Source organism: Catharus ustulatus, chromosome 1 (genome assembly GCF_009819885.2).
Source record: "Catharus ustulatus isolate bCatUst1 chromosome 1, bCatUst1.pri.v2, whole genome shotgun sequence".
Lineage (NCBI taxonomy): Eukaryota > Metazoa > Chordata > Aves > Passeriformes > Turdidae > Catharus > Catharus ustulatus.
The window spans coordinates 98,063,043-98,087,239 of record NC_046221.1 but is presented as its reverse complement, the minus strand read 5'-3'; the positions used below and the strand labels follow the sequence as shown (position 1 = coordinate 98,087,239).

Below are 24,197 nucleotides of genomic sequence, written 5' to 3'. Positions count from 1 at the left end.
GCATGGCAACACTCTGAAAAGTCTGTTTGATTTGTAGAGAAACATTGTACAGACTTTTGTAAACCTTATGGCCTGAAATTTGTGTTTAAGGCAATGAAACTACAATATATAGGTGTGTTTTGTAATGCAAGATTTCTTCTGGTGAATTTTGGCTAGAGGTAGATTTAATTAACAGATAAAACCCATGTTTTTTCCTTTCTGTTTTTAATAGACATTCTCTTTAGCATTGTTTGAATAATGTTTATGACTCACTATGAAAATAATTCTGTTTTATTAATGTGGTTTTGGGTTTTTTTTCTAGAGCTGAATTTCTATAAAAGATGTTGGTGACACAGATCTGACCTATAGTAATACCTTGAAAGAGTATGAATATTTCAGCAAACTGCCTCTTCAGTGGTTCCTCGTTAGCATCTGAAGTGCATGCTGCTGCTGTTAATGGAGATAAGAGTACCCTCCAAAAGCTAATAGCAGGTAAATGTTTTCATTGTAAATGCATTTGGATTACTTTGAAACTGGAGCTTTTTGGTTTTGACTTGCAGCTCTGATCTTTAAGATACTGTCGACTTCTTGATTATATGTGCTTCTAGAATAAATGTTGTTCTGAAAATGTGACTGATTTTTCTTACTTTTTATTACTTGATGCCTTTGATTGGTACTTCTTTGTGAAGTAAAATAGAAAATTGGTAAATGATAGCACCCCTTTCAGGGAATTTGAAGTTCTGGAGAAGTGCTTCATGCTGAAATACTTTGGCTGCAAATGTTTGGGTTTTTTAAATTGCTTTTAGGGAAATAAGATAAATGTGTTTTTACAGATGATTTATTATTGTTTCTGAAGTCTTGTCACTGTGTAGTATTTGTGAACAAAATGAGCCCACCTTATTTGTTACTTTGATTGTAGTAGACTAGCAATGTTTCTCAAGAGAAATTAAATGTAATGAGAGAGAGTAGTCCTATTGAATCTGAAGTAAGAAAAAATTCCTATCCATTAAAAAGCTCAGGATTTTGCCTTCCCTTGCTTTCCAGGAATGATATGGCATTCCAGGTTAATATTTTTCAAAAGCAGTGTATATTCTATGTTCCAAAACCAGTCTTGCATATAGTTGGAATGCTGCCATATGATAGGTGAAGACTTGGATTTTTCAGAGCTTCTGATTAAATTCAATTCCAGGTGATACTGAAGAAGTTCTATTTGCTCAGCATTTTTTGGAAAATCCTGTTCCTGGAGTTTAGCAAGGGTCGAAGTACTGTAAAATTGTAAGAAGCACAGTCTGTATTTATGGCACTTACTGTCAGCTTTAATGTGTATGAAGGATTTTATGGTAGTAGCAGTCAGGTTTCTTTATGTATCTTCTGCTGACCTGTGTTGAAATCAAGGTGAAGAAGACCTGTGTGGATCTGTTGTCCGAGCTGCACAGAAAGCAGCAAGAGGCTCTTCTTTACAAGGTGTATCTAATTTTCTCAAAATGTAACTAGAACTGATTTGAATCCAACAGGAGCACGTTTGAGGGAACTGACTTTATGAAAGCTGCACTTGTTGAAACAGTTGTTTTTTGTTGGGCCTTCAGCTTTGTTTTGTCATATGGTGGTTCAAACATATACTATTTGCACTTAATGGTGTCTGCTCTTTTAAAAAACATTTTATAAACAGCAGATGATATGGAGATACTTCTAGAAATCTGTGAGATTGAACTATAAAGTAGCTTTAAACACCTGGGTTTCTAAAAAGCCCTTCTGCCTGAATGTGGAGGTGGAAAAAAAAGTCTGGGCTTTCAAATCGTGAAGAAGCAACCAAGAGTTTTTGCTAACTTCATTGTGGTTTTGTTAATCTTGGAGCCAAAAGACATTTTTGGAAACACAGAGGAAAAGCTATTTCTTGTTGCTGGTACATCTTGTCAAATATACCGCAAAACAGCCATTAGAACCAGATAAAGGAATTGATCTTTTTTTAATGATGATCATGCAGCAACAAGATAAAAATGCTATTTTACTTTTACATGGGAGAGAAAACTGCACAATCCTTGTAGCATTTGCTATAATAGCAAAATCTGACTTTTCTGCTTTGCTGTGTTTGACAGGATATGACACAGACCTTACTTTTGCCAGAACTGGACCAAACAGAAAAAAAAAAACAAACCCAGAACTTTACGTATTGCCTAGCAGAAGAAGAATGCATTAGAGTAATATTTTTAGCTGTTTACCAGTCACTGTTGAAAGTATAACTTGATGCCAGAAGGGAATTGAGCAATTGGTGCTGCTCACTGAATTTCTTGACTGCTCTCAGCAGCAGCAGCTAATTCAGGACAGTACTCCAGCGTTATGTGTGCTGTGTGTGCTGGATTGCTTAACAACACCTTTCTAATACAGCCAAGCTTTGCATCTTGGATACAAAGCTAGCTGTGGATGTGGCAATGGAAAGTCTTGAGTTTCTCCTCCTTTCAGGGAGGAACTTTTAGCCTCTAAATTAATTATTACTTTCCTCTTCATGCTTTCCCGATTCTGTTATTAACATAGGAGGGGCATAGAGGCTGGCCAAACCGTCACTTAGAGCAGCCCCTCAAATCTCTTTGGTGATTTTTCCTTCTGCCATCTGTAGCTTGGTGGAGCGTGTGTGGCTGTATACAAACATAGATGCTTTATTTGCATATAATTAGAGTATGGATGAGTTTTGAAGCAACAGATGTTTGAAATAATACAGTGTGTTCTGGATATTGCGTTCCTTTTGACACCCTGTATCAGAGAGAGGCACAGACAGAATCAAAGGTAAGTTGAAATTTTATTTAGAGAAAGAGGGGCTTGGAACAAAGTATCTATGTTAAGCACTGCTAATGCTTAATCACAGGACTTTCTAAAAAGCCTGTGTGTTAAATACCATAAAGTACATGCGAAGTGTTAATTGTATAACCAGTGTTCTAACAGAAGTGTGCTAATTGTTTACACTGCATGAGTTGTCCTGTCCTTGTTTTAGAATTGTATGTTCTTGGGCTTTTGGGAATGCTCACAGTATTTTCCTTTCCTGTGTTTTACACAGCACTGAACATGTCTTTAATTAACAGTTCTTTAGTGTTAAAATCCATCTGTATGATTTTGATCCTAGGGAAAAAGTGAGCACAAGTTAATTTTGTTTTTGGAAGATCATTTTCCATTTTATGCTTTGGGAAGAGGCATATAATTGTTTCAATTGTTTAAAATCACATAATAATGATTACAATAGTCATTTTACTGAAGTGTCTGTTCAGTCCGACTCCTCATTCTAAAGCCCATATCATGCATTGCTTGCATCCAAATGCTTCTAAATCTCTGATGTGATGCTTCATTGCAAATTTTAACTAAACTATGGGTTACAAATATGCAGTTGTACTCTTTTGTTTGATCCTCCTCTCTACTTCTTTCTTGCCTGTTCTACATTGTGGGAGGTAGAATAAACCTCAGCTATTGCACCAGGCGGGATTCTTTCTAGCGACAAGAAATGGTTTGTCTTTTAATAATTAGGGAGAATTCACACCCTCCTGCTCCCTTTCTCATTTTCTGGTTTGAAAAACACAATGAAATGTTAGGAGTCCAGTATGACTACTTGCATGGAGTGTGAGGAAGTGATGAAGTACAGCTGTGAGAATTAAATTTTGGACTTGGGCCCTGGATTCTGTAGTGTTCATGACCTCTGTTTGCAGTAGGCTTATGGAAGACATATTCTGGTGGGCTGAGGACTTTGATTCTAAAAGGGGAGGGATCTAAAGGAATTTCTTCATTAAGCAGGTATGTGGAGAGAATTTATTTTTGCCAAAGCAATTTTAGGTACGCTAATATGTGAATGTTTTAGAGGCTACCTGTGCTTTCTTGATTGCAGAAAGTAATAATTTGCTGTAGCTGTGAAATTTACAAGGTGTTGTGGATAGTGAATTTTCATCAGCTTCATCTCCCCTTAGCACCTGATGGTGATATAATAGCTCCTAGCCCTTTTCCTGTCTCTTAGCCTGAGTGCAAAAACATTCATTTAGTGAAATGCTCACAGGATATTAACCATTTTAAGGGCCTTACAGAGACCTGGTAAGCAACAGGAGAAGGTAGTTTCTTTACCTTAAAAAACAGGAGCTTCAGGAAAATTACTAGCACCCAGTTTTGAAGCTGTTGCTCATTTCTCCCTCAGTCTGTATGCAGTCATGGAAACTCCTTGTCATGGGCTGCATCTCTTTTTGGGAACTGAAAATTAACATAGATATTTGTTGCTCTGCTTAGTTATACTGCACTTGAGATTTTTTGCTTGTGATTAGTCTCTAAATCTTACAGAGATATATATATATATATTCTCTAACATTCTGTAACAGAAAGGGAACTGGAATTTGAGAGCAAGGTGCTGGTTTTGGACATCGCTGATTTAGGAGCCAATGTTATCTGAGCATAAGCCCATGTGCTTGTTTCTTATTGGGAGAAATGAATGTGTATTTCCCTCAATATATTTGAGTGTTCAAGTCCCATCATCTTCAAGCAATTTAAGACACTGTTGGGGTTATGTTAAAATTTAGCAGTGAAATGTGGTTTAGTGATCTCTAAGTGACCATGTTCAGCTAATGCTGGGAGAGCACCTGACTGTACTTAATTAAATAGAGAATCTGGCTTATTGGTTGGGAGCAGTGACATGTTAAATCGTGCTTGGGACCATAAGATATGCAGAGGAGCAGGTCAAACAGCAGTCTGAAGGTATTATAATGCAAAAAGGTGTTCAAAAATCAGCCTGTTCCTGAGAAAGCTAGGTGTAGGTCAGTAGACAGCTTCTTGCAGGGTTCTTTGGGGGTTGTTTGCTTGTTGTTTTGGTTTTTGTAAATTGCTAGTGACATAAAAATCAGTTGTAAAACCAGTGGGTTATCAAGGTGAAGTGGCAATTAGAGAAGAGAAGGCCACAGGTGAAGCCTTAAAAGACTTTTTCTGTATCTGCATCACAGAGGAGTTTGGAAATGTTCTTAAACTTCTTTTTGCCAAGCAGAAAAACTTTTCTCAATGCAAATCACATTTGCCAGGCAAAAAAAAAAAGGTGTTACAGAGCGAATCATGTGATTGACATGGTATTCACTCTATAGTTTTAAAGGAACTAAAAATGTACTGAGTGAGTAAATGATTTCTCTGACTGGCAGTATTCTCCTTGACAGTGTTTTTTGTTAGTGGCTTGATTGGTAGGGAATGAATTTTAATTCTTGATATTCCCCTTAATTCATATTTAATCTGCTTGATTCTTCTTCTGGGTGAATCGATAGAAATTATAATTAAGAATAAAATTACTGGATATGTAAACAAGTATAATATGCTAGGGGAGAGCAAAGACTGTAAAGAAGCAGCATGCTTCTGCTGGAGTGCTTCTGAAGCATCAACAGTCATGCAGACAAAGGAATAATTAAAAAGCAAAACTAACTTGCCTGTAAATTCAATGTTCCTTGGGTAATTGTTGATGATGTTGCTCTTTTGGAGATCTGGAGAATCTGGATGCGTGGTGTAGTTGATACCCATGAAGTTAAAGGTGCTTGCCTTTAAGTGGTGACATCATGGAAATGGAAACTTTATAGTGAAACCGCTTTGTTTGGAGGGTTTTTTGGACTGTGAGTAAGAGTAGTGTTTCGGCTTTTTTTGAATAAGATCTCAGATTACTGCCTTACTAACTTTATCCATTCAATAAAGTTTGAGAAATGCTATTTTAGTGGTTTGCATGTTGTCAGGCATCCTGAAGTAAATAATGGTATGGATATAATATTGACATTTATGCTTTTAAAATAGACATTACTGTGAGTAGGCTTCAAACTTTGTTTTAGTTACAGTGTTTGCAGGTTTCAGGAGATGTATTTAATTTCTGTGCTGTTGATATTTTTTAACTAATCTGTGCAGCTGAGATCTATGTAATTATTTAAAAATTATTTATAGTTACACCACTACAGAATGTTACTGGTGGTAGGTGTATTAATGGAGCTAATGTTTTCTGAATGTTCTTTTTTTCTGTAAATATGTTTTGAAATATTCTGTAACTGTCAGAAAAAGTAGGATAAAATGTAATAACTCTGAGTTTATCACATATTCCATTTTTTGTTCACCCCAGTAATATTATAATGAGATACCTGCTATTCATATTATGATGACTTTTTAATAAAAAAGTACTGCTTTTAGCTAGATACTAATATACTTTATTGATTTAAATGGGCGCTTTGTTTTGGCTTTTTTAGGAAACTCTGAGCTGAAAGACAAAGAGGACCAGTTTGGAAGAACTCCACTTATGTACTGTGTGCTGGCTGACAGGCTGGACTGTGCAGAGGCATTGCTGAAGGCTGGAGCTGATGTTAACAGAGCTGATCGCAGCCGAAGAACCGCTCTCCATCTTGCTGCACAAAAGGTAATTACTTTATAAGTGCTCATAAAATTTGGGCTTTCACCACAGTTTATAAAGTTAGGGCTTTCACCACAGCTCTGAGGTGGGTTCACCCTGGCTGGACACCATGCACCCACCAAAGCTGCTCTGTCACTCTCCTCCTCAGCTGGACAGGGGAGAGAAAATATAACAGAAGGTTCATGGACTGAGATAAGGGCAGGGAGAGGTCCCTCACCAGCTCCTATCACAGGCAAAACAGACTGGACTTAGTGAAATTAGTTTAATTTATTACCAGTCAAATCAGAGTAGCATAATGAGAAAGAAATAAATCCAAACTTTCTCCACACCCTTCTTCCTGGGCTTAACTTAACTACTGAATTCTCTACCTTACCCTGCAGTCAGTGGTGCATTGGGATGCTGTCAGTTCATTACTGTCTTTTTCCTTCTATAATCTCAGTCCATTTCCTTTGTTCCACTGAAGAAGTGCTAAAGGAAGTATTCAACAGTAAAATAAAAGGTAATTGAATGTATAACTTCAGAGCTGCAAGAAATTTTGGGTGTGGTTAGGCCTGGGGGAAGTATCCATAGCCTCTCCACAGGAGACTAAGGAGGCTGGTGATAGTGGGGGGAAGGGGAGTGTCTTTGACTGCTAACTGAGACACTTGAGTTCATAAACTGTAAAAAAGACTCCACAGAAAAGATTAGAAATTCAAACTGAAAGCAACAGCCTTTTATTTATTATTTTAGTTTTTATAGTATGTTTAAAACCAAAACTGCTCAAAATTGACACTTTTTTTGTTTGTGTTAGCTGTCTTTTGGTACCAGTTAGAGCACCTGCCATGATTTTCATAGCAAACCATTTCTGTATATATCTTGGCATTGTTCATAATTGTTCACATTTTTCTGATGTTTTAATATAATCTGCAGGTTTTATTATTTTATTTTAATTAGGTTTATGTAAAGACAGCTATAATATGGTCATGGTATTCATTAAGGAGGAGTTAAATAGAAAACTGTCTTGGAAAGCCTATAATAAGGTGATATTCTCCAGGTACATTTGCATGGGAGTCCATAGGGACTGTGGGGTCTGTGTTACTGCATCCCTTACAGGGAAATGAAGTGTTGTAGTTGACTTGAAATAGACTAATTCATCTGCTTGGTTACATACCATTACACTCTGATGAAAATTATTCAGTCATCATCATAACCTTGTTTCCAGGATTAATTATGTATTTCTAAGGGACCAACCAGCTTAGTGTGAATGTTGTTGTTTCAAAGATAGGTATTTAATAAAAGCCGCAATGTCAGAAACTTTAAAAATTGCTGTAACATACTTTACTTGCCTGATGTTCATACAGGCATTCAGATTTTATGAGGTGATAGACACATGAACATTTTTGACTATATAAAAAACTTAATTTTAAAAATTATGTTTTCCCCAGATTTTTGAAATATATTTTAGCATATTGAAACAATATAAATTCTTGTCTAAATCTTCGTCTGAATGTTCATGTTGTGGATATTTGTATTATGGCAATTCAAGGTAATAGAGATTTTGCCTTGGTGTAATATCCTCTAACTGCATGTACTCTCCACTTCCCCTATGCCTTGCTTCAATCCTGAAAGTGCAGATTGTAACATGGGATACTTGAACCATCTTAGGTGTGTTTTCAGTTGACAGTGCAGATGAAAAGGAAGGTAAAACAGCATGAGATAAAGATTGTAGCAGTAGATTTTATGTAGTCACACACTTACTATGTAATGTACTACATAGATGTGATTCATCCCATAGCAAAAAAAGTGGTCAGGAAACAGCCCTTGCAACTACTTTTTATTTGCCTCCTTAGCTGTCAGCTAAAATTCTCTTCTGTGCCTTCTGAACAGTTACTTGCTATTGGTGTTAGCTTATGAAATTAACATTTCATGTATATAAAATTTTGTCTGTAGTCTTTCCATATTAACATTTTAAGATCTACTTTTCTGTCATGAGTGTCTTCTGAAAAATATGTAAAATTAAAGTTCAAAACAAATTAATGTTTCATGCAGCTTTGTCTGTTTAAAAATAATGTTTTGCATTCTGCTGATTTCTTGCTGGTAGTTTTAGTTTATATTCTAATTTTTTTTCTCCAAAAATAAAATTTCTCAGTACAGTTGGCTTTCAGATAGAAAAAGAAACATGCTGTGAGATCACCCATTTCCAAAGTTGTTTAGTCCGTGTTGGTTAATCATGAATATGCGTGTTTACCAGCGCCACTGAATGGTTTTTGTTGTGCTCAAGCTTGTAAGTCAGTAGCTGTCCTGTGCTTCTTTAAAAACAGATTCACATGACTTTAAAAATCCCCATTAATTGTTAGTCACAAGTGCAATCTGATTAGAAGGGCAGTGCTTGGAAATTCAGATTCCTAAATTGTACTTATGTTGCATTCTAGTTTTCCTTTTCTTTGGAGACAGAAGCTAAGATTTACAGACCTTTACATGCAACCAGGGAAGAGGTAGGAAAGAAAAGATGCTTCTTTCTACACTGACGCTAACTAAAGCAGATGGAGGTAAAATGAAATAAGGCTCCTAGGTCAGAACCTTCCTGTCTGTGTACCAGGATTACTTTGGCTGTTCTTTGCTGTCTCTTTGAAGGCTTTTGGGACACCTTGCTCATCAGATCACAGCAGACACATTCTGAGGGCTGGAGTTTGTTGCCAGAATGTTTGAGACTCCTTAAGTCATCATTCTACATGCTACCTTTATGTGTCCCTTTGCACTTGTTCCTCTGAAAGAGTCTCACAACTGATTTGACAAAAAATGGTCTCTGCTGCCTTCCTTTGGGAACCACAGAACTGTCACAGAGGCAAAGAGTTTGTGGGAAAAAGCTCTTCTAATGCCAAACAGAAGCAATGATTTGGTTGTCTTGGACTGGAGACAGCTGAATATCTTCATTCATGTGTTTGGATTCAAGATGGTGTCTCTCCCATTAGTAATCCTGCTTATCATAAAAAACAGTTGGTTTTGTTCTCTGCAGGATGAGATGAAACTGTTCCCATTTTTCTGTCTGGAGATTTCACTGTAAGAGAACTGCCAGTTCATGTCTTTCAGTCCTAGTTAAATTGCTTGTGGGTTTTTAAATCCCTATAATAGAACTAAACATTCAGAAGTGTGGCATTGACCTGAGTTCAGTCATAAATCATCAGTATTCAGTAAAATGAATTAGAACTTCAGCTGCATTTTTTCTCTAGGATGGATTTCTGGTTGGATAGGACTTTAATGAACAACTCTAAGGCATGCAATTTACACTTGCATAACTAGCTTCTGACTCAACCTGTGTGAGTTGCAAACCTGGCTGTACTGGATGAGTGTGTGCATGCTCTACATTGCATTTTATTCTTAACACCCACCTCTCTGCAAGTTTTGTGCTTCCAGCTGTTGTCTGCAGAATAGGAGACAGCCTATGCTTCCATCATGTTTGTCATTACTGTTGCATAAAGAGTTCATTCTGTAAAAGCATTTTTTCCAGTCCTTCGAAATGCCGACAGTCACATCCAGTGTTCAAAATGCAGATTCTTATTTCTTGTTAGTATAGAGTTCTTCTGAAATTACAGGTAAAGATTTCAGCACTATCCATATGATCATATAAAACACTAACTGATGTGATAGTTTCACAATAGTTCCTTTTTCTATTCCTAATGACACCTCTAAGTCTTTTTGAAGTAGTTACTTTATTACTTGCACTTGTGTAGTTCATCTCCTCCTGGTATTCTGCAAGTGCCTTTGCTTTGTTTCACAAATGTCCTAGAAGGCATCTTTCAGAGCCATGGTTTGTCAAAATAGCTCTACTTTGATTTGGGTATCTGTAAGTGCTACCAAAATTTTTTGCACTTGATATAAAAGCAGTTCATCTACCAGTCTCTACCAAAACTATTTCTGCTGGCATACCTAGGCAGACTGGCCAGTGCTTTTACATGTTCCAAGGGTTTCAACACAGGTAAGAAGTGAAGGTGATCTGATGATTTCAGTACCTCTGTCTAGTGCTGTTTTGATAACCAGGCTGTATCTACCAGTGAATGAGGAATCTCATGTCTTGGAACTCAGAGTTGCTGTGTTACCCTGGTCTTGCCATGCTTCATTCAACTGGTTTTTGTTGCTGGAATGTGTCTACAAAGCAACAGTTAGGTGAAAAGCTGTCAGGTTCTCCTCTGTTCTCATCTCAACAAAAGATTCCTATAACCTCTCTGTCTCAGACTTCACTAGTGGCATTTTGGACTATTTGCAAGAAGCAAGGCTTAGGATGTTCCCTTACTACCCTTACCACCTTTCAAAGGCTAAGCATTCTCACATCTTTTTTGCAGAAAGTTCTTGAAATTAATATGACAAGATCAGAATTTTTGGCTGTACTGTTAGAAACGCTAATGCTTTTTGAAAAACACCTATGGTTATATATTGATATGACAACCTTGAATAACTGGGTGCTTCATGCTAATAATTATGTTCTTAATGGTTAGTCTTCTGTTTAGTGATGGGCATCCTTTGTATTACAGCTTTTAAGTTTTAAACATCTGTTTGTCTGAAAAAGAATTTTAGTTTGAATAAAGAGATAGTTTGACTTTCTGTGTGCTTAAATGTAGCAAATATCTTTCTTTCAATGGAAAATAATACAGTACAATAGAGTGTGAGATGATGGGCTGAAAATAATCTAATGTAACTAAAAATTTACATTGCAGACATCTACATATAAGCTAGTTGTGCAGATAACTTAAAAGTAATGTACTTGAGGGTGCAGTCATTCACCCTAAAGTGAGATGAGTACTCCAGGGCACACTGACTAGCTGATTCTTTCATTTAGGCTTCTGTCTGATGCAGGTTTTCATGTTGTCAGTGTTGTAATTGTGACGAATTAATCTCACCCAAGTCATACATTTTTTTAGCAACTCATTTTCCAATTGTCCTTGACATGATCTTTCATAATATCTGTCTTTTTTTCATCAGCCCTATGATGGAGATGATTCAGTCATTGTAGGCAGAAGGCCACATAAATTATGTTAACTTGGTGTTTTTCCTTTTGGATTTTCTTCTGTTCCCCTCCTTTGGTCTCTCTTTTCAAATGGACATGTCTCACAAACAATTTTGAAAGGGTGCACATCCCTTAAAAAAATAAGAGAAAGGGGAAGGTAAAGTCATTAACTTAATAAAATTTAAATTAAAAGCAGTCAAACAAAAAAAGCCCTCAAAAATCGAAACCCACCAGCAAATGATACATATTATTGCAGGAGTGCACCTGCAAAGATTGCCATGGGAGTTTCAGAGGGTGGGTGTAACTTCCTGAACACGGATGTAATTTACTGGGAACTGAAACTGTGACTGATTGCAACAGAAGTAGAATCATTAGCATAATTTGCCAGTGATTTTGCATGGAGGAATTGTTGTACTATATGGGTACAGATTGTTTAAGCTTGTAGAACTTAGATTATTGTGAAATAAAGATGCTGTGGAGATTTGAGTACTGGGATTACTATTATGTAATTTAAGGGGGGGAAAAAAGCAGGCCTGCCTCTCAAAATTTCTCACAGGGGATGCTCACTTATTAGCAATCTGTTTTCTTTGGGGAGTGATCTGCCTGAATCTTTCTGAATACTTGAGGCACAGCCTTTTGTGTTTGTAGAGATAGAAGAAAAAATTCAGTATTTTTTTGTTGGTTTCTAATAATCTTAGATTATTTAAAATAATCTATCAGGATGTTTAAATGTCAGGAGGATATTAATTTGGTTTCAGGAAGATTAATACGACCCCACTGCGAAAACATGGCTTTAGAAGCATTAAATATTGTGTAGCTTTTATTATTTATTTGCTGATACAGTTGTTGATAAATAATAGTACATCCAGGATGCAGTTAGGAATTCTGTGTAAAGTAGGAGGATGTATTTTAATGGTCTTTGGTTTTTCTTAAACTAGAAGAAATTGTTGTTCCTGTATACTCAGCAGTAACAGTAAAGGTAAACTAAAAAAAAGAGAGCCTGTGGCAAGCATTAGACATGGTAGAAAATTAGAAACACGAAGTAGTCTTTAGTTTACTTAATTTATGAAAGTTTATTTCCGAGTCTTGTCTAATGAGTACAGTCAAGTTAGTCCAAGAGCTGCAAAAACAGAATGTTTTTTTCCCCTTGCTTGAATAAATGAAAGGTGTTTGCATTAAAAACTCTTGAATTAACTTGCCTGGGAGCAAGTTTATATGTTTTTCCCTCATTACCTTTTCCAGGATGTATTTCCTGGAGCTGTAGTCTCTCAGATCTTTCGTAAGACTTTATTTGACCTGCATAAAAGAGCACATGTGCTTCTAACTTTCTTTCCCAATCTATATAATGAAAATAAGTGATCATGTCACAAATAATGATGGCCAGTTCATGTTCTTTTTTTCCTCAGGCCAATAAGCTTTTATGATGTTCCCTCTCAAGTGAGAGCTCATAATGGGTAATACTAATTCTATGCATGTAGGTTCATGAAATGTGAACAAGCTTTACATTCATTCTGTGATACTTTTATGTGAACATACAATTTGATTAAATGTGAGAAATCTGAACACACCAGGATGTGAGACAGGAGTGTTTGCTGACCTGCCAGAAGAGGTGATTTTTTAAAATGTGGGACTGTAGTTTCTTCTGTGATTAATTAAGCCACAGACAATAACCATGATACAAATATTTACTTTCCTGAACAATGAGTTCTCTCTAGTGAATGCAGCCTGAAGTTGCTCAAGGGTGGAAGGCAGAGTATAGCTCCTTTTGTATGATTTATGTGTGTTATGCTACAGATAAGCTGTCCTAGCTGCCAAGGCGTTGGTACCATCCATGGCATTCTCCTGACCCCTTTTCACAGCTGTAGAACTGCTCACTGGGCAGTGAGTTGACAGAAAATGAACTCTACAAAAGAGCAATTAATTTTCTGCTTATTTAACACAAGGCCTCACGTTCCCAAATGCTTTTTGCAATTGGTTGTTTTGATACCACCATTGATCTGTACTGCAAGCACTATTGAAATGGTTAAAAATAGCTACAGGAAAAATTTAAGAGAAAACTCACATTGTTACAGTGATCTGATTCCCAGTACATTCCTCAGGAAAGTTCTGCTGTCACTGCTGAGAATGAACAGAGACTTTGCAAGGCTGGAATTTTCTAAATGAACACTGACATAATGAAAAATGTTCTCAAAATATTCATAAGTAAGAATTTTAGTGTCCTATTTGAGTTCAGGAATTTGGTGATTTTCTGTGTGTGATAAATTGCAGCTGTGACTCTCCTTCAGGATCTTGTATGTCTCTCCTAATTCTGCTTTTGATTGTTCTTTAGATTTCATTAATAATTCCATTTTCTCTGCTTTGTCTTGATTCAGAGTGAAATTTGGGCACTATTTTGCAAGACTGGTATGCGATTCTCATATTCAGGCAGTGCGTTTTCAGATTGCACACTTTGTCATGTCTTGTAAAAAGGCAAGAACATGCACATTATTGTTTCCTCATTAAGTGTTAAACTGCTATAATCATATGGTATCCAGCAATTGTCTGTCTCTGCTGTCAAAATGTGGATTAAAATCTAGCCAATTCTTTTCTCTGCAGAAGATAAAACTGTGGAAATACTGTTCTACATGTTAGGTTTCAGTTGCATAGCAGATACTAGGGCATCTGAATCTGATTTCTCACTTTTTTTTGTTAACATGACACCGTATTTTAAGACAAGGTTATGCAAAATTTATATGCCAAAGTATTGTTTTGACTTGAAGTTCAAGATCAGAATTTCAGACTAGCTGTAAGATCAAACTTGTTCTCTATACAGACTTCTCTGATAAATATGGTATGAATGTCTATAGTCAATGGTGCTTGTAGAGTTGATTTTTCAATTATTTTAGAACAGTTGGTTACTAAACTAACTAACTCTGGTAAAACATGTCTGAAAGTATTGCTTACAATTTGTGGCTACTTCCCTGACTACGGCTACTTTCCAGCAGACATTTTACACATCAAAGAAGTTATAGCATGGCTAACCAAAAATCATAGCATGTGTTCCTGTCTGTGTTTAGGATTGGATGGTGAAATAAAACAAACAAAGCTAGCTGAGATGCTAAAATGAATTATTCTATAAATATCTGACAGATTTTCTCTATAGCCTGCTGTAGGCAGAAAGGTTCTATCTACTTCCAGCTGGAATAGCAAAATAGTATTCTTCCCCTGTTCAGAATAGTAGAACTAAAAGCAGGAGGAGGATGGAGGATGTTTAAGGAGAGGGTTTGCAGTAGGGGCACGTGTGGTGTAGTATTTACCCCAATAGTTTACCCAATAGTAGAGTATATCTGCATGGAAAGGGATAGACTGAGTGTAGTGAGTTCCCTTTGACCTGCACTTGAAGTGTTAGTCTCCAGCTGCCTGGGGCAGTTGTTGACTGGCATCATTGTAGCATCCACATTTTAAAGGATTTTGTTATAATTTTGAGGTTGCAAATGTAATCTGAACACAGGAGGAAGAATAAATACATCTAAGGTTTTTGGGAAGATGCGTGGATTAGTTCTTGCTCTGTTAAGGGATGTTCACTATGATTCTCAAGGAGGCACATCTGGAACACAATTTGAAAAATACAGTGGTGTACTATTTCTGATTCTGACTTGTAATAGTGGGAAAGAGTCTCACTTATCAAGAATTGTGATCATAAACCAAATATTATAAATAAGGCTTGCAGCAGAAAAGTCACAAGTAATAAAGGTAAACAACTCATTGGGCTAGTAAGTCTAAATCTTAAAGACATTTACAGATTTTGCTGATAAGATTAAGTGTTAAGAATAGTAATTTTTCTTCACTATTTGGCACCACCAAGTCCTCTAGCATAACATTGTTGTGTTTTGGGTGGGTTTTTTTTTTTTAATAAAAGCAAATTGGGAGAATGGTATATGATCCACTTCTCTTTAATCAAGGTATGTGTTAAAAAGAATGAATCTGCTAAATAAGAGCAAACCATAGCAGTGAATATCATCTAGGAAAAGGAGGAGGTTTGTAACATAAACAGTAAAGGAGTTTTTGATCCTGGAAAACCTGAACAGGTTCCAAGAACACTGTGGGCTCTCTGTCACCAGCATAGGCATAAATGCCTTTTATAAGAGTGAGAGTTTGGAAAGAGTTTGCTCAGTCTTCCCTGATGTGGAGGGTTGGGCCAGGCCAGTTGCACCTCTGTAGGTCTCCTTCACACAGGTGCTTCTGTGGGGCTCAGCATTAGCAATTCTGAACTGGTCTCCTTCTGGGAAGGACAGAAGGCTATTAAAAATATGTACAGTAGTTTCACGAATACAAGCCGCACGGATTATAAGCCGCACCCCCGGTGCCTCGACAATGTTGCTGTCTTTGTCAATAGATAAGCCGCACCCCGAATATTAGCCGCACTTTCGTTCGTCGCGAGAATCCGTGCGCAGCTTTCACAAATTGGCCAATTAGTAACAGGATCGCGGCATAGCGGGCTTTACTGGCTCGGGGCGGGGCCAGGCAGGCTCGGCCCGCTCATAGTTGCCGACGGGGCCGGGTGGCCCAGCTCAGCGCCACGGCTCGGCGGGGCTGGCCGGGTGGTGCTGCCGCCGCCGCCGGGCTCGCTGGCCCCCCTCTCCCGTCAGCACCGCCCCGCTGCCGCGTTCGCTCGCCCGGCTGGCAGGGCTGCCGCCGCCGGGCTCGCCGTCCGCCCCGCTGCCGCTTTCGCTCGCCCCGCGCCGCGCCTCGCGAGCGCCGCGCCCGCCCCGCGCCGCGCCCGCCCCGCGGCGCTTTCGCGGCTCGCGGTTCGCGGCTCGCGGCGGCGCTTTCGCGGTTCGCGTCTCGCGGTTCGCGTCTCGCGGTTCGCGTCTCGCGTCTCGCGGTTCGCGGCTCGCGGCTCGCGGCTCGCGGTTCGCGGCTCGCGGCGGCGCTTTCGCGAGCGGCGCTTTCGCGAGCGGCGGCGCTTTCGCGAGCGCCGCTTTCGCTCGCCCCGCCGGCAGGGCTGCCGCCACCGCCACCAGGCTCGCCGGCCGCCCCCTCCCGTCTGCACCGCCGCCGCGTTTCCTCGCCCTGGCCGGCACTGCAGGCCCCCGCACCGCCGGGCTCCCCCACGCTGCTGGCCCCGATTATGCTGGGCTTCCCCCGCTGCCAGGCAGCCCCACCCGCCGGCCTTCCTGCTTCTGCCATGCTCCCCTGCGCTGCTAGCCCCAGTTCTCCCGGGCTCCCCCGCCCTGCTGGCTCAGGCTCTGCCGCCCGCCCCCGACACTGCTGGCCCCGCCTCTGCCAGGCTTTCCCACCTCTGCCGGGGCCGGCCGGGCTCCAGCTTGGCTTGGGGCTGCCGCGGGCTCTCACTTCCGTGTTGGCAGCTTTTAGAATTTTGTTAATAGATTAGCCGCCCCGGAATATTAGCCGCACTTCCGGGTTTCCACCAAAATTTTGGTCAAATTGGTGCGGCTTGTATTCGTGAAATTACTGTACATAAAATGTAATTAGAACTGTATCTGCTAAATGCCACTCAATGGTATTTGAAAATTACAATATTTGTCTCCTCTTTGCAGTGATTTATTTATATTATTTCTATTTGGAGTACATTTTAGAGTGGAATAGTAATAACTAACATTTATTCATAGAAATGTTATATATTGTTTCAAATTTTATTTATAGATTTGTTTGAGTTTTGTGAGAACTAACTTACCCAAATGTGCTGTAGGTTCAAGTGTTTTTCAGGCAGTAGTAGTCATAAGGGATCCGTTTACCAAACTACTTATTTAAATATCTAAATATTTAAATGTAATATATTTTGTGCTGTACTGCCCATAATTAAAGTGTTACATCATCTGTGTCTGGTTGAAGTGATTAATAAATACGTATTTATACTCAGGAATATTTTGTAAGCCTAAGAAGTTAAAACAATAAAATACTACTTTTTTTAAAACTTAGTAGATCTTTTCACAGTGTTTAGATTTCTTAAATTAATATTGTGTTGCACTTGCATAGTAGTTTCCTGTATCTGTGTAACCTGCATTTTGATCAAGTGCACTTTTATCAGTTAAAGTAGAATAGCAGATAGTCATGTTTTATGTCTTTAACTAAAACTTTAAGTTTAAATTAAGTTTTCATGTAATTTTATTTAATAATATTCTTCTGATATTAAGTACTTTCACAAGCATAGGAATCCCTTGCTGGAAAATATACTTCTTTTAGCACAGTTGAGGAATCAATTAATTAATTTTGGCATGGCAGTATTAATTGCTTTTTAACTGTTTAAATAACTTGCGTATTTTTATTCACATTATTCTTTTGGTTGCCTGATTTTAACAATATTCCTGTGGTTGTGGTGTTTTATATTGTTGTTTTTGGGGTTTTTTTGTTGATTTTTTTTTGGTAAATGTTCTCTTCTATTGTTTGCTGTAGCAAACAGCCTCAGTTTAGGGACTGTGCCTCTGATCTCACTGGTTTTGGACAGTACCACCCTGAGAATAATAAATGTTTTCAGTTTGCCTCAGAGTGATGTGACTTGTGAGGTCCTATGTCACTAGATACTGCATATTGTCCTAGAAAAAACAACTAAAGCAAATTCATAGTGATAAATTCAAATTATTTAGTCCTGGTTTCTATCACTCTGCTACAAAGAAAAAAAGTAGTGTAGATATTAAATGGAATAACAACTGTAACATCTCTCTGTCATCTAGCACAGTCCTGCGCTTCCTTTTTCATTGATGCAGATCCTTGCCTCAATGTTTCCCAGCTCAGGCTTGGTTTTCTGGGGTTAATTTTCCCGGAGTGTCTGCCTGAGCTTTCGAAGAGCCCTGTACAAAGGGAGTCAGTACAGCCTAGTGGAGAGCAGAGTCATGAGCATTTGCATCTCTGGAATGTTTTTATTGACAAACGGTAGTCTGCTATTGACATTCATGTCCCTTGATGATACTTCTATCCTAGCTTATCTTTGCTGGTCAAATGCCTTAATTGTTCTGGCCTTTAATTCAGTCAAAGTTGGTGCAGGAGTGGAAGAGAAAAGAGAAGGAACAGGTCTAACAGAGCATCAAGCTTGAGCTGTGAAGCTGCTGGCAACGATCAACCTGTCATAATGTTATGATTTGTTCATTTTTATACCATTTATTAGCCTTTACTTGTTGTGCCATTTGGCCTCCAGGGCAGATAAAGTGCTGTCTAATTTGGTAGGTTTGCTTCTGTCAGAGTGGCCTCGACAGAGAAGGTGTTAGCTGTAGTGACAAATAATCAATAGCTGTCGTTGTCATGAGGAACGTGAGTAGTTGGGCCTTTCATCTGGAGGATTAGAGGTCTAATTGGATTGAGAATAGGGAGGGTGAGCTGTTGGGTAACCCTGTCAGCTATGTTAAGCTGTCAAATGTCAGCTTTCCTGAAAGGAAGAAGGAATGGTTAGCTTTCAGAAGCAAGGAAGAAGACATATGAAAGCTTTTTAAAAAGTAATAGATAGAAAAGTAGAATAGGCTAACATACGCTTTAACCCTTTCTTGTTTAATTACATATCTTTCTAGTTAATGAGGATGCGTGGTGTGCGCTCTCTCGCTCTCTCTCTGAGGCAGAATTTGTGTGAAACAGATTTGGCAGTGTTGTACCAGATCAGACTGGTTTTATGTCTTGAGAAAAAACCAGTTAACTACTCAGATAGGGAATAGAAATGCAAAAGATTATGACATGGGGGAAGAAAATATCCATCAATTGAAGGAATCACTTAATAGAAGCTGTAAGGAAATAAAATATTTTATTTTAATATTTTGTAGTAAAGATATGTCAGTCTGATAATACCAGTATATTTTTTGAGATATAAGCAGTTGTTTCAAAGTTGCTGTAAGTGGAGTAATTATTATGATCCAGTCCTGCACTGGACTTTAAAATCATCAGTTGAATTTTGTCTGCATTTTCTTGCTGTTGCTTTTGATCTTTGCTTTCTGCCTGTTTCTTGGAGAAAGATTTTTGTTGTTCTAAATATGATAAATCCAATGCAAGACCCCTTATGCTGGTAGAACAAATAATTGAATGTCTCAGACGTGCTAATATTTACCTTACCAGAGTAAATAATAGAACTGCATTTTTATGAAGGATTTGCTTATAAAATTACTGAAATAGTGGTTTCTTTATTTGTCATCTTATTTTGCCACTTTATTCAAACCAAGTCTTAACTGTAACCATGCCAGTATTCCTGTGCTCCAAGTAACACATTTGCCTTGAGATCTGTAGTACTTGGCCATAGTTATCTGTATAACAGATAACAGATCTGGAAATAGCAAGGTTTTAAAATGGTGGAATAAAACTCTTTATTTTGCACAAGTTATATTTTTCTTTTTTTCTACTTTTTTTTGTTGTTGTTGGGTTTTTTATGTTTTTGGGGGCTTTTTATGTTTTTTGTGGGTTTTTTTTGTTTTGTTTTGTTTAATGTACTTGTAGGTATTTCAAAACTCACAGAGTTTTTTCTTATATGTTTGGTAATTTATTCTGAAGTAGTGGTTTTACTATTGGTGTTTCAATTTGGATTGATTCCCCTGCTGCTCCCCTCTCCTCTGCAGCACTTATTGATGGTCATCTGGACTTGCAGCATTGTTTTACTGGTGGTCTGCTGTAAATACTGGCAAACCCATCCTTAATCTCAGGTTTATCTTTATAGATTGGTCCAATAGTGTAAGTATTCCAGAGGCAGAAATCTTGAATGGATTGTCTGTTATCACATTTCAGTGGCGTTATGTGTCAGAAATCATGGGGTTTTATCCCTTTGAGATTAACTGCCGTGCTCTCAAAGACCCATCTTTGTGTGAGAGCCTGAATTCATATGCTTTGAGTAATTTTTGGATTTGCAATTACTTACCTGACAGGTACTGCACCTCTGTCACTGATAATTTTCTGATAATCCAGTTCTCCTGATTTATCTTTCTCTGCTTTGTTTCATTGCTTCCCCAACTCGGACTTTATGATGTTGATATTTATTTTTGAGTCTGAGTAATCTGATTTAAGCACATTTTAACCTTCTGGTGTGAGCCACAGGATGGACAGATGAAGAAGTGACATCATAACCTACTCTCACAGCTTGAAGCGTGCTGAAGGTTGCTGAGCTACAGAAGTATTGTGCTGCTGTGGCCTGGTTGGCTTCAGTGTCCATAATATCCATGAAACTGACCCAGCATTTCTGTACTGTGTAGTTGTCTGCAGTGTAGACACACTGTGATAAAATTAACCTTTCCCTGCTTAATAAAATAAAATAAAATAACCCTAGGCCTATTTAGGATTTTTTAAAATTATATATTTATCTTATTGAAAATCTGTCCATTCCCCTGATTCTTTTTTTTTTTCAGAGTTCCATCTTTTGTTTTATTCATTGGGATAAAAAGAGTGTCATGATTCAATATCTTAATTTCTGCAGTTTTACCTAACACTTGGTATGAAAATCCTTACCGAATATTTTTTCCCAGACAACTTGCCATGGTAGTGATCTGTGATTTCCCCAGTTTTTCCCTATTTTTTTCTCCAGCTCAAACATCACAATTGGTGATGTTTTCTTTCAGTCTTGCTCCAACAATATCACAGCTATTTTCATTAACCTAATTGATTTATTTTCGTTTTACAAACCACTCTCTCCCATTTTCAAACTTGATGTAATTTTACTTCTCTGCATCTCTGTTCCACTTCTTGCTCTGGTAACTCTCCTCCTTTCCTCCTCTTGGCTTTATATCTTTTGCTACCATGCTTTCTGTACTTGAAATAATCCAAGGAGGCTATTGTCAGGCCCAGAATATATATTGCATTATCATTCTCATGCCTCTGTTGAGCAGTCTTGCTCTCAAGCACTTGAAATTTGAATATGAAATTTCATTAAAATAATGAGAAAAGGAATGTCTCCAACTGCAGTGATTTTCTAAAAGATTTTGCAAATATGGTTTAAGTGCAAAACTGAGAGGCTCTGCTTGTGTTGTGTTTCTCAGTGAAAAGGAACTAATTCTGCATAGCATATGGAATGATATCTTAAATATCTGTACAACCAGCTGGGTAGAATTACTTTATTTTCATCTATTGAGTTCAGTTCATACTTTTGTGAGTAAAATTTTGAAGAGTTTCTGGCCTGATGACTCACCTGTTGTTACTTTTTCTGATCTGTGCCAGGTCCTCTTCTATAACAATTATTTTTCAGGCTACTATCAACAAATAAAATAATTTGTATGAATTTTTGAAGATTCTCAGTTACCAAGAGTGAGTAGGTAAAGCAATCCTGTCTTTAAAAAGATCTTAAATCAGTACTTAAGTCTGAAAAAGTATTGGTGCATGACTCCAACTCAGAGATCTTGTTGAAAAGACCAACTAGAACTGAACAGGATACAAATATGCCCAGCAAATATAAGTAAGTTGTTCAGGCGTGAACAGTGCTTTTTCTATAAGAGCTTTATTTCATATTGCTTGATGTTTGGCTCTTAAGTTGACTTAATTATCCCAGTTTTCAGCTGCTGGTTGTCTCCAACATACTGTTATCAAACAGCTGCCCCCTTTCTCTCATTTTGCTTTGTTCAAAGGACAGGTGAAAATTTCTGTCATTTGATCTTGAAGATAGTGGTTACATCTTTAAAATGATATTGTCTTTTTAAACATGGTGCTTACAGTACTTGGAGAGTTGTACTTCAGATCTGAATAAAATTCATTTTGTTTCACTTATTGTTGTTCCTTGAGCATGTTTAGCATTGTGGCATCCCTCGGTGCACAAGAGACTTGTCCAGCTCTTTTCCCAGGACATTGATGTCTGCTGCCAAGTCTGTACCTTTAAAAGTACCTTTGCAGACAAAGACATTTCCCTGTTTGAGTGTCCTTTCTAAAACATCATTCTTGCATTAATTGCCCCTCTGCAGCTGACCCCATGACTGATCTTTAATGGTTATGCGAAGAAATACTGTTGTTGGGACTGAGAAACCACTTACTTGTCTGTGTCCAGGTTTGGCACTGACAAATTAAAACAGGACTTCCACTATTATTAGCTCATCAGTTTGGTTTAGTCCTGTTTTGTGAACTGTAGGGTGATTTCTGTTGGAATAAGGTGTCTTTTTTCCAGCTATTCTGCAGTAAAAAGGGAAAATATTTGTTTTTACTGATTATAAATGTTATTCTAATTTTAGGTGAATTAGTTTTGTGTTAAATGTATCCACAGTATGCCTCAATACATGAAGTACCAGCAATAGATCATTTTGAAACAGGACACCTTTCTGCTGAAATCTCCAGGAATCTTCTATCAGGTGTCTGACACATCCTTAATCTGATGCTCAGGCTTGTCATTTGAATCAATAGGATACTAGATGGGATGCCTTCAGCATGCGAGGCTACTGCTATAGGAGGTATTTGAAAAATAAATTTAGATCTTATGGCCAGCCACAAACTCCAGGAGCACTAATCTTTCATTTGTCTCTTTCTTTGTCTGTAAACAGTTGGTTAAATTGTTGATTAAAGAGAATTAAGTGAATCACACTTAAGTCACAATGGATGTGTATGAACTGCATAAGCAAATTCTGTTGCTGCCTGAAAAGCAACAGCTTTTCATTTTCAACATTTCATAAAATACAAAATTAACTTGCCTATTAAAATTCTAAATTTTCTGGTCTCTTTGTAGAGCAGTTTGGAGCCCTCTTTTGTTACTCTTTTTTTTTTTTGTTTTTATTAATGAAGGATTAAAGAAGAATGCTACCAGTTTTTACTAATGAGGAATAATTTTTGCTGAAATATTAACTGATTTATGTCATGAATATCATCCGTGTGTGTTCAGCCTTATGATGGGAACATTTAAACATAGAGATATACACAAAGGATGTGTTTTTTCAACATTGTTAATATGGTGTGGATTTGGGAAGGCTTTGTAACACCAACATTAAATTGTTATTTTATTTGCCTCTAGTCTGAACAAAGAAAAAGAAATCCTGTACTTCTTTATTACTGCTAGGATGCAGTTTGAGTAGATTATGAAGGCTTTGATTTATTTACCAGTACTGTAAGTAGATTATGGCTTCATTTTAAATATCAAGCATCGCTGCAGTGTCTATAGAAACTATAAAATTATGCCATATGTAAAAGTAGCCTGAAGTGTCTGAATAATTATTTAAATTAAGAGTAATCCTACCTTTATTGCTGGTTGTTTTCAATATAGATTGTCTGTCTACCTCTGTAATAGTTGTGGAGACTTCGCTGTGGCTGGGACCTTTTCTCGTCCAATAGAATTTGATAGGTAGATTTGCAATTATTTCACATAGTGGTTTGTTATAGCACTTAATATGTTTGAAATATATTTAAATCACACAAAAGGTGGGCATTTATTTGCAGATAAAACAGCAGCTAAAATAATAACAAAAAGATTCCGTGAAGCTGTGTTCAAAAATGAGCATATGTGCAACGCTTTCACTTTGCAAGCATTGTTGCTTCCAGCAGTCTGTAAGGACATGACATGCACGTAGAGGGGTGCAATTAAGAAGTACAAGGCAGTAGTGACACAGTAGTAGTCAGAGTGATGCTTAGTGATAATGGCAATTAGTTTACTTCCAGAATAACATAGTACCATACAAAGGTAGGATAAAAAGACTTGGACTGGACTAATGGCTGTTATTTAGACTTGTTTTCAGGTAGAGTTCTGTCACGGATTATACTGTGATTTGTAACATTTTTATTAGATTTTTCAAAGGCATACATATGTTTCAGGGATGTATTTTTTTAGTTTCATTATGGTGCTCTTAGTTCAGGACAATTCAACTCAAAGCCATTAAGATGAAGAAAATGAATGTAGTAACTGTTTTCTAGTATTCGTATTTTTGGGGAGGAGGGAGTCAGTACTTTCTGACAAATCTTTCAAATCAGTATTTTTTGAAATGCAGTAGT

General features: G+C 37.7%; 1 protein-coding gene across 2 annotated transcripts in view; it reads left to right on the top strand.

Moving 5' to 3' along the window:
* Window positions 1-24,197, top strand: part of INVS (inversin) — an 85,635-nt gene that overhangs the window by 3,195 nt on the left and 58,243 nt on the right. The window contains exons 2-3 of one of the 2 annotated variants that reach the window (XM_033057124.1): window positions 302-471; window positions 6,201-6,367. In XM_033057124.1, the coding sequence (XP_032913015.1) occupies window positions 366-471; window positions 6,201-6,367 (273 nt within the window). In that variant the 5' untranslated portion in view covers window positions 302-365. Of the gene's footprint in view, window positions 1-301; window positions 472-2,665; window positions 2,761-6,200; window positions 6,368-24,197 lie in introns of those variants that run through there. The other variant, XM_033057134.2, reaches the window with a different exon arrangement.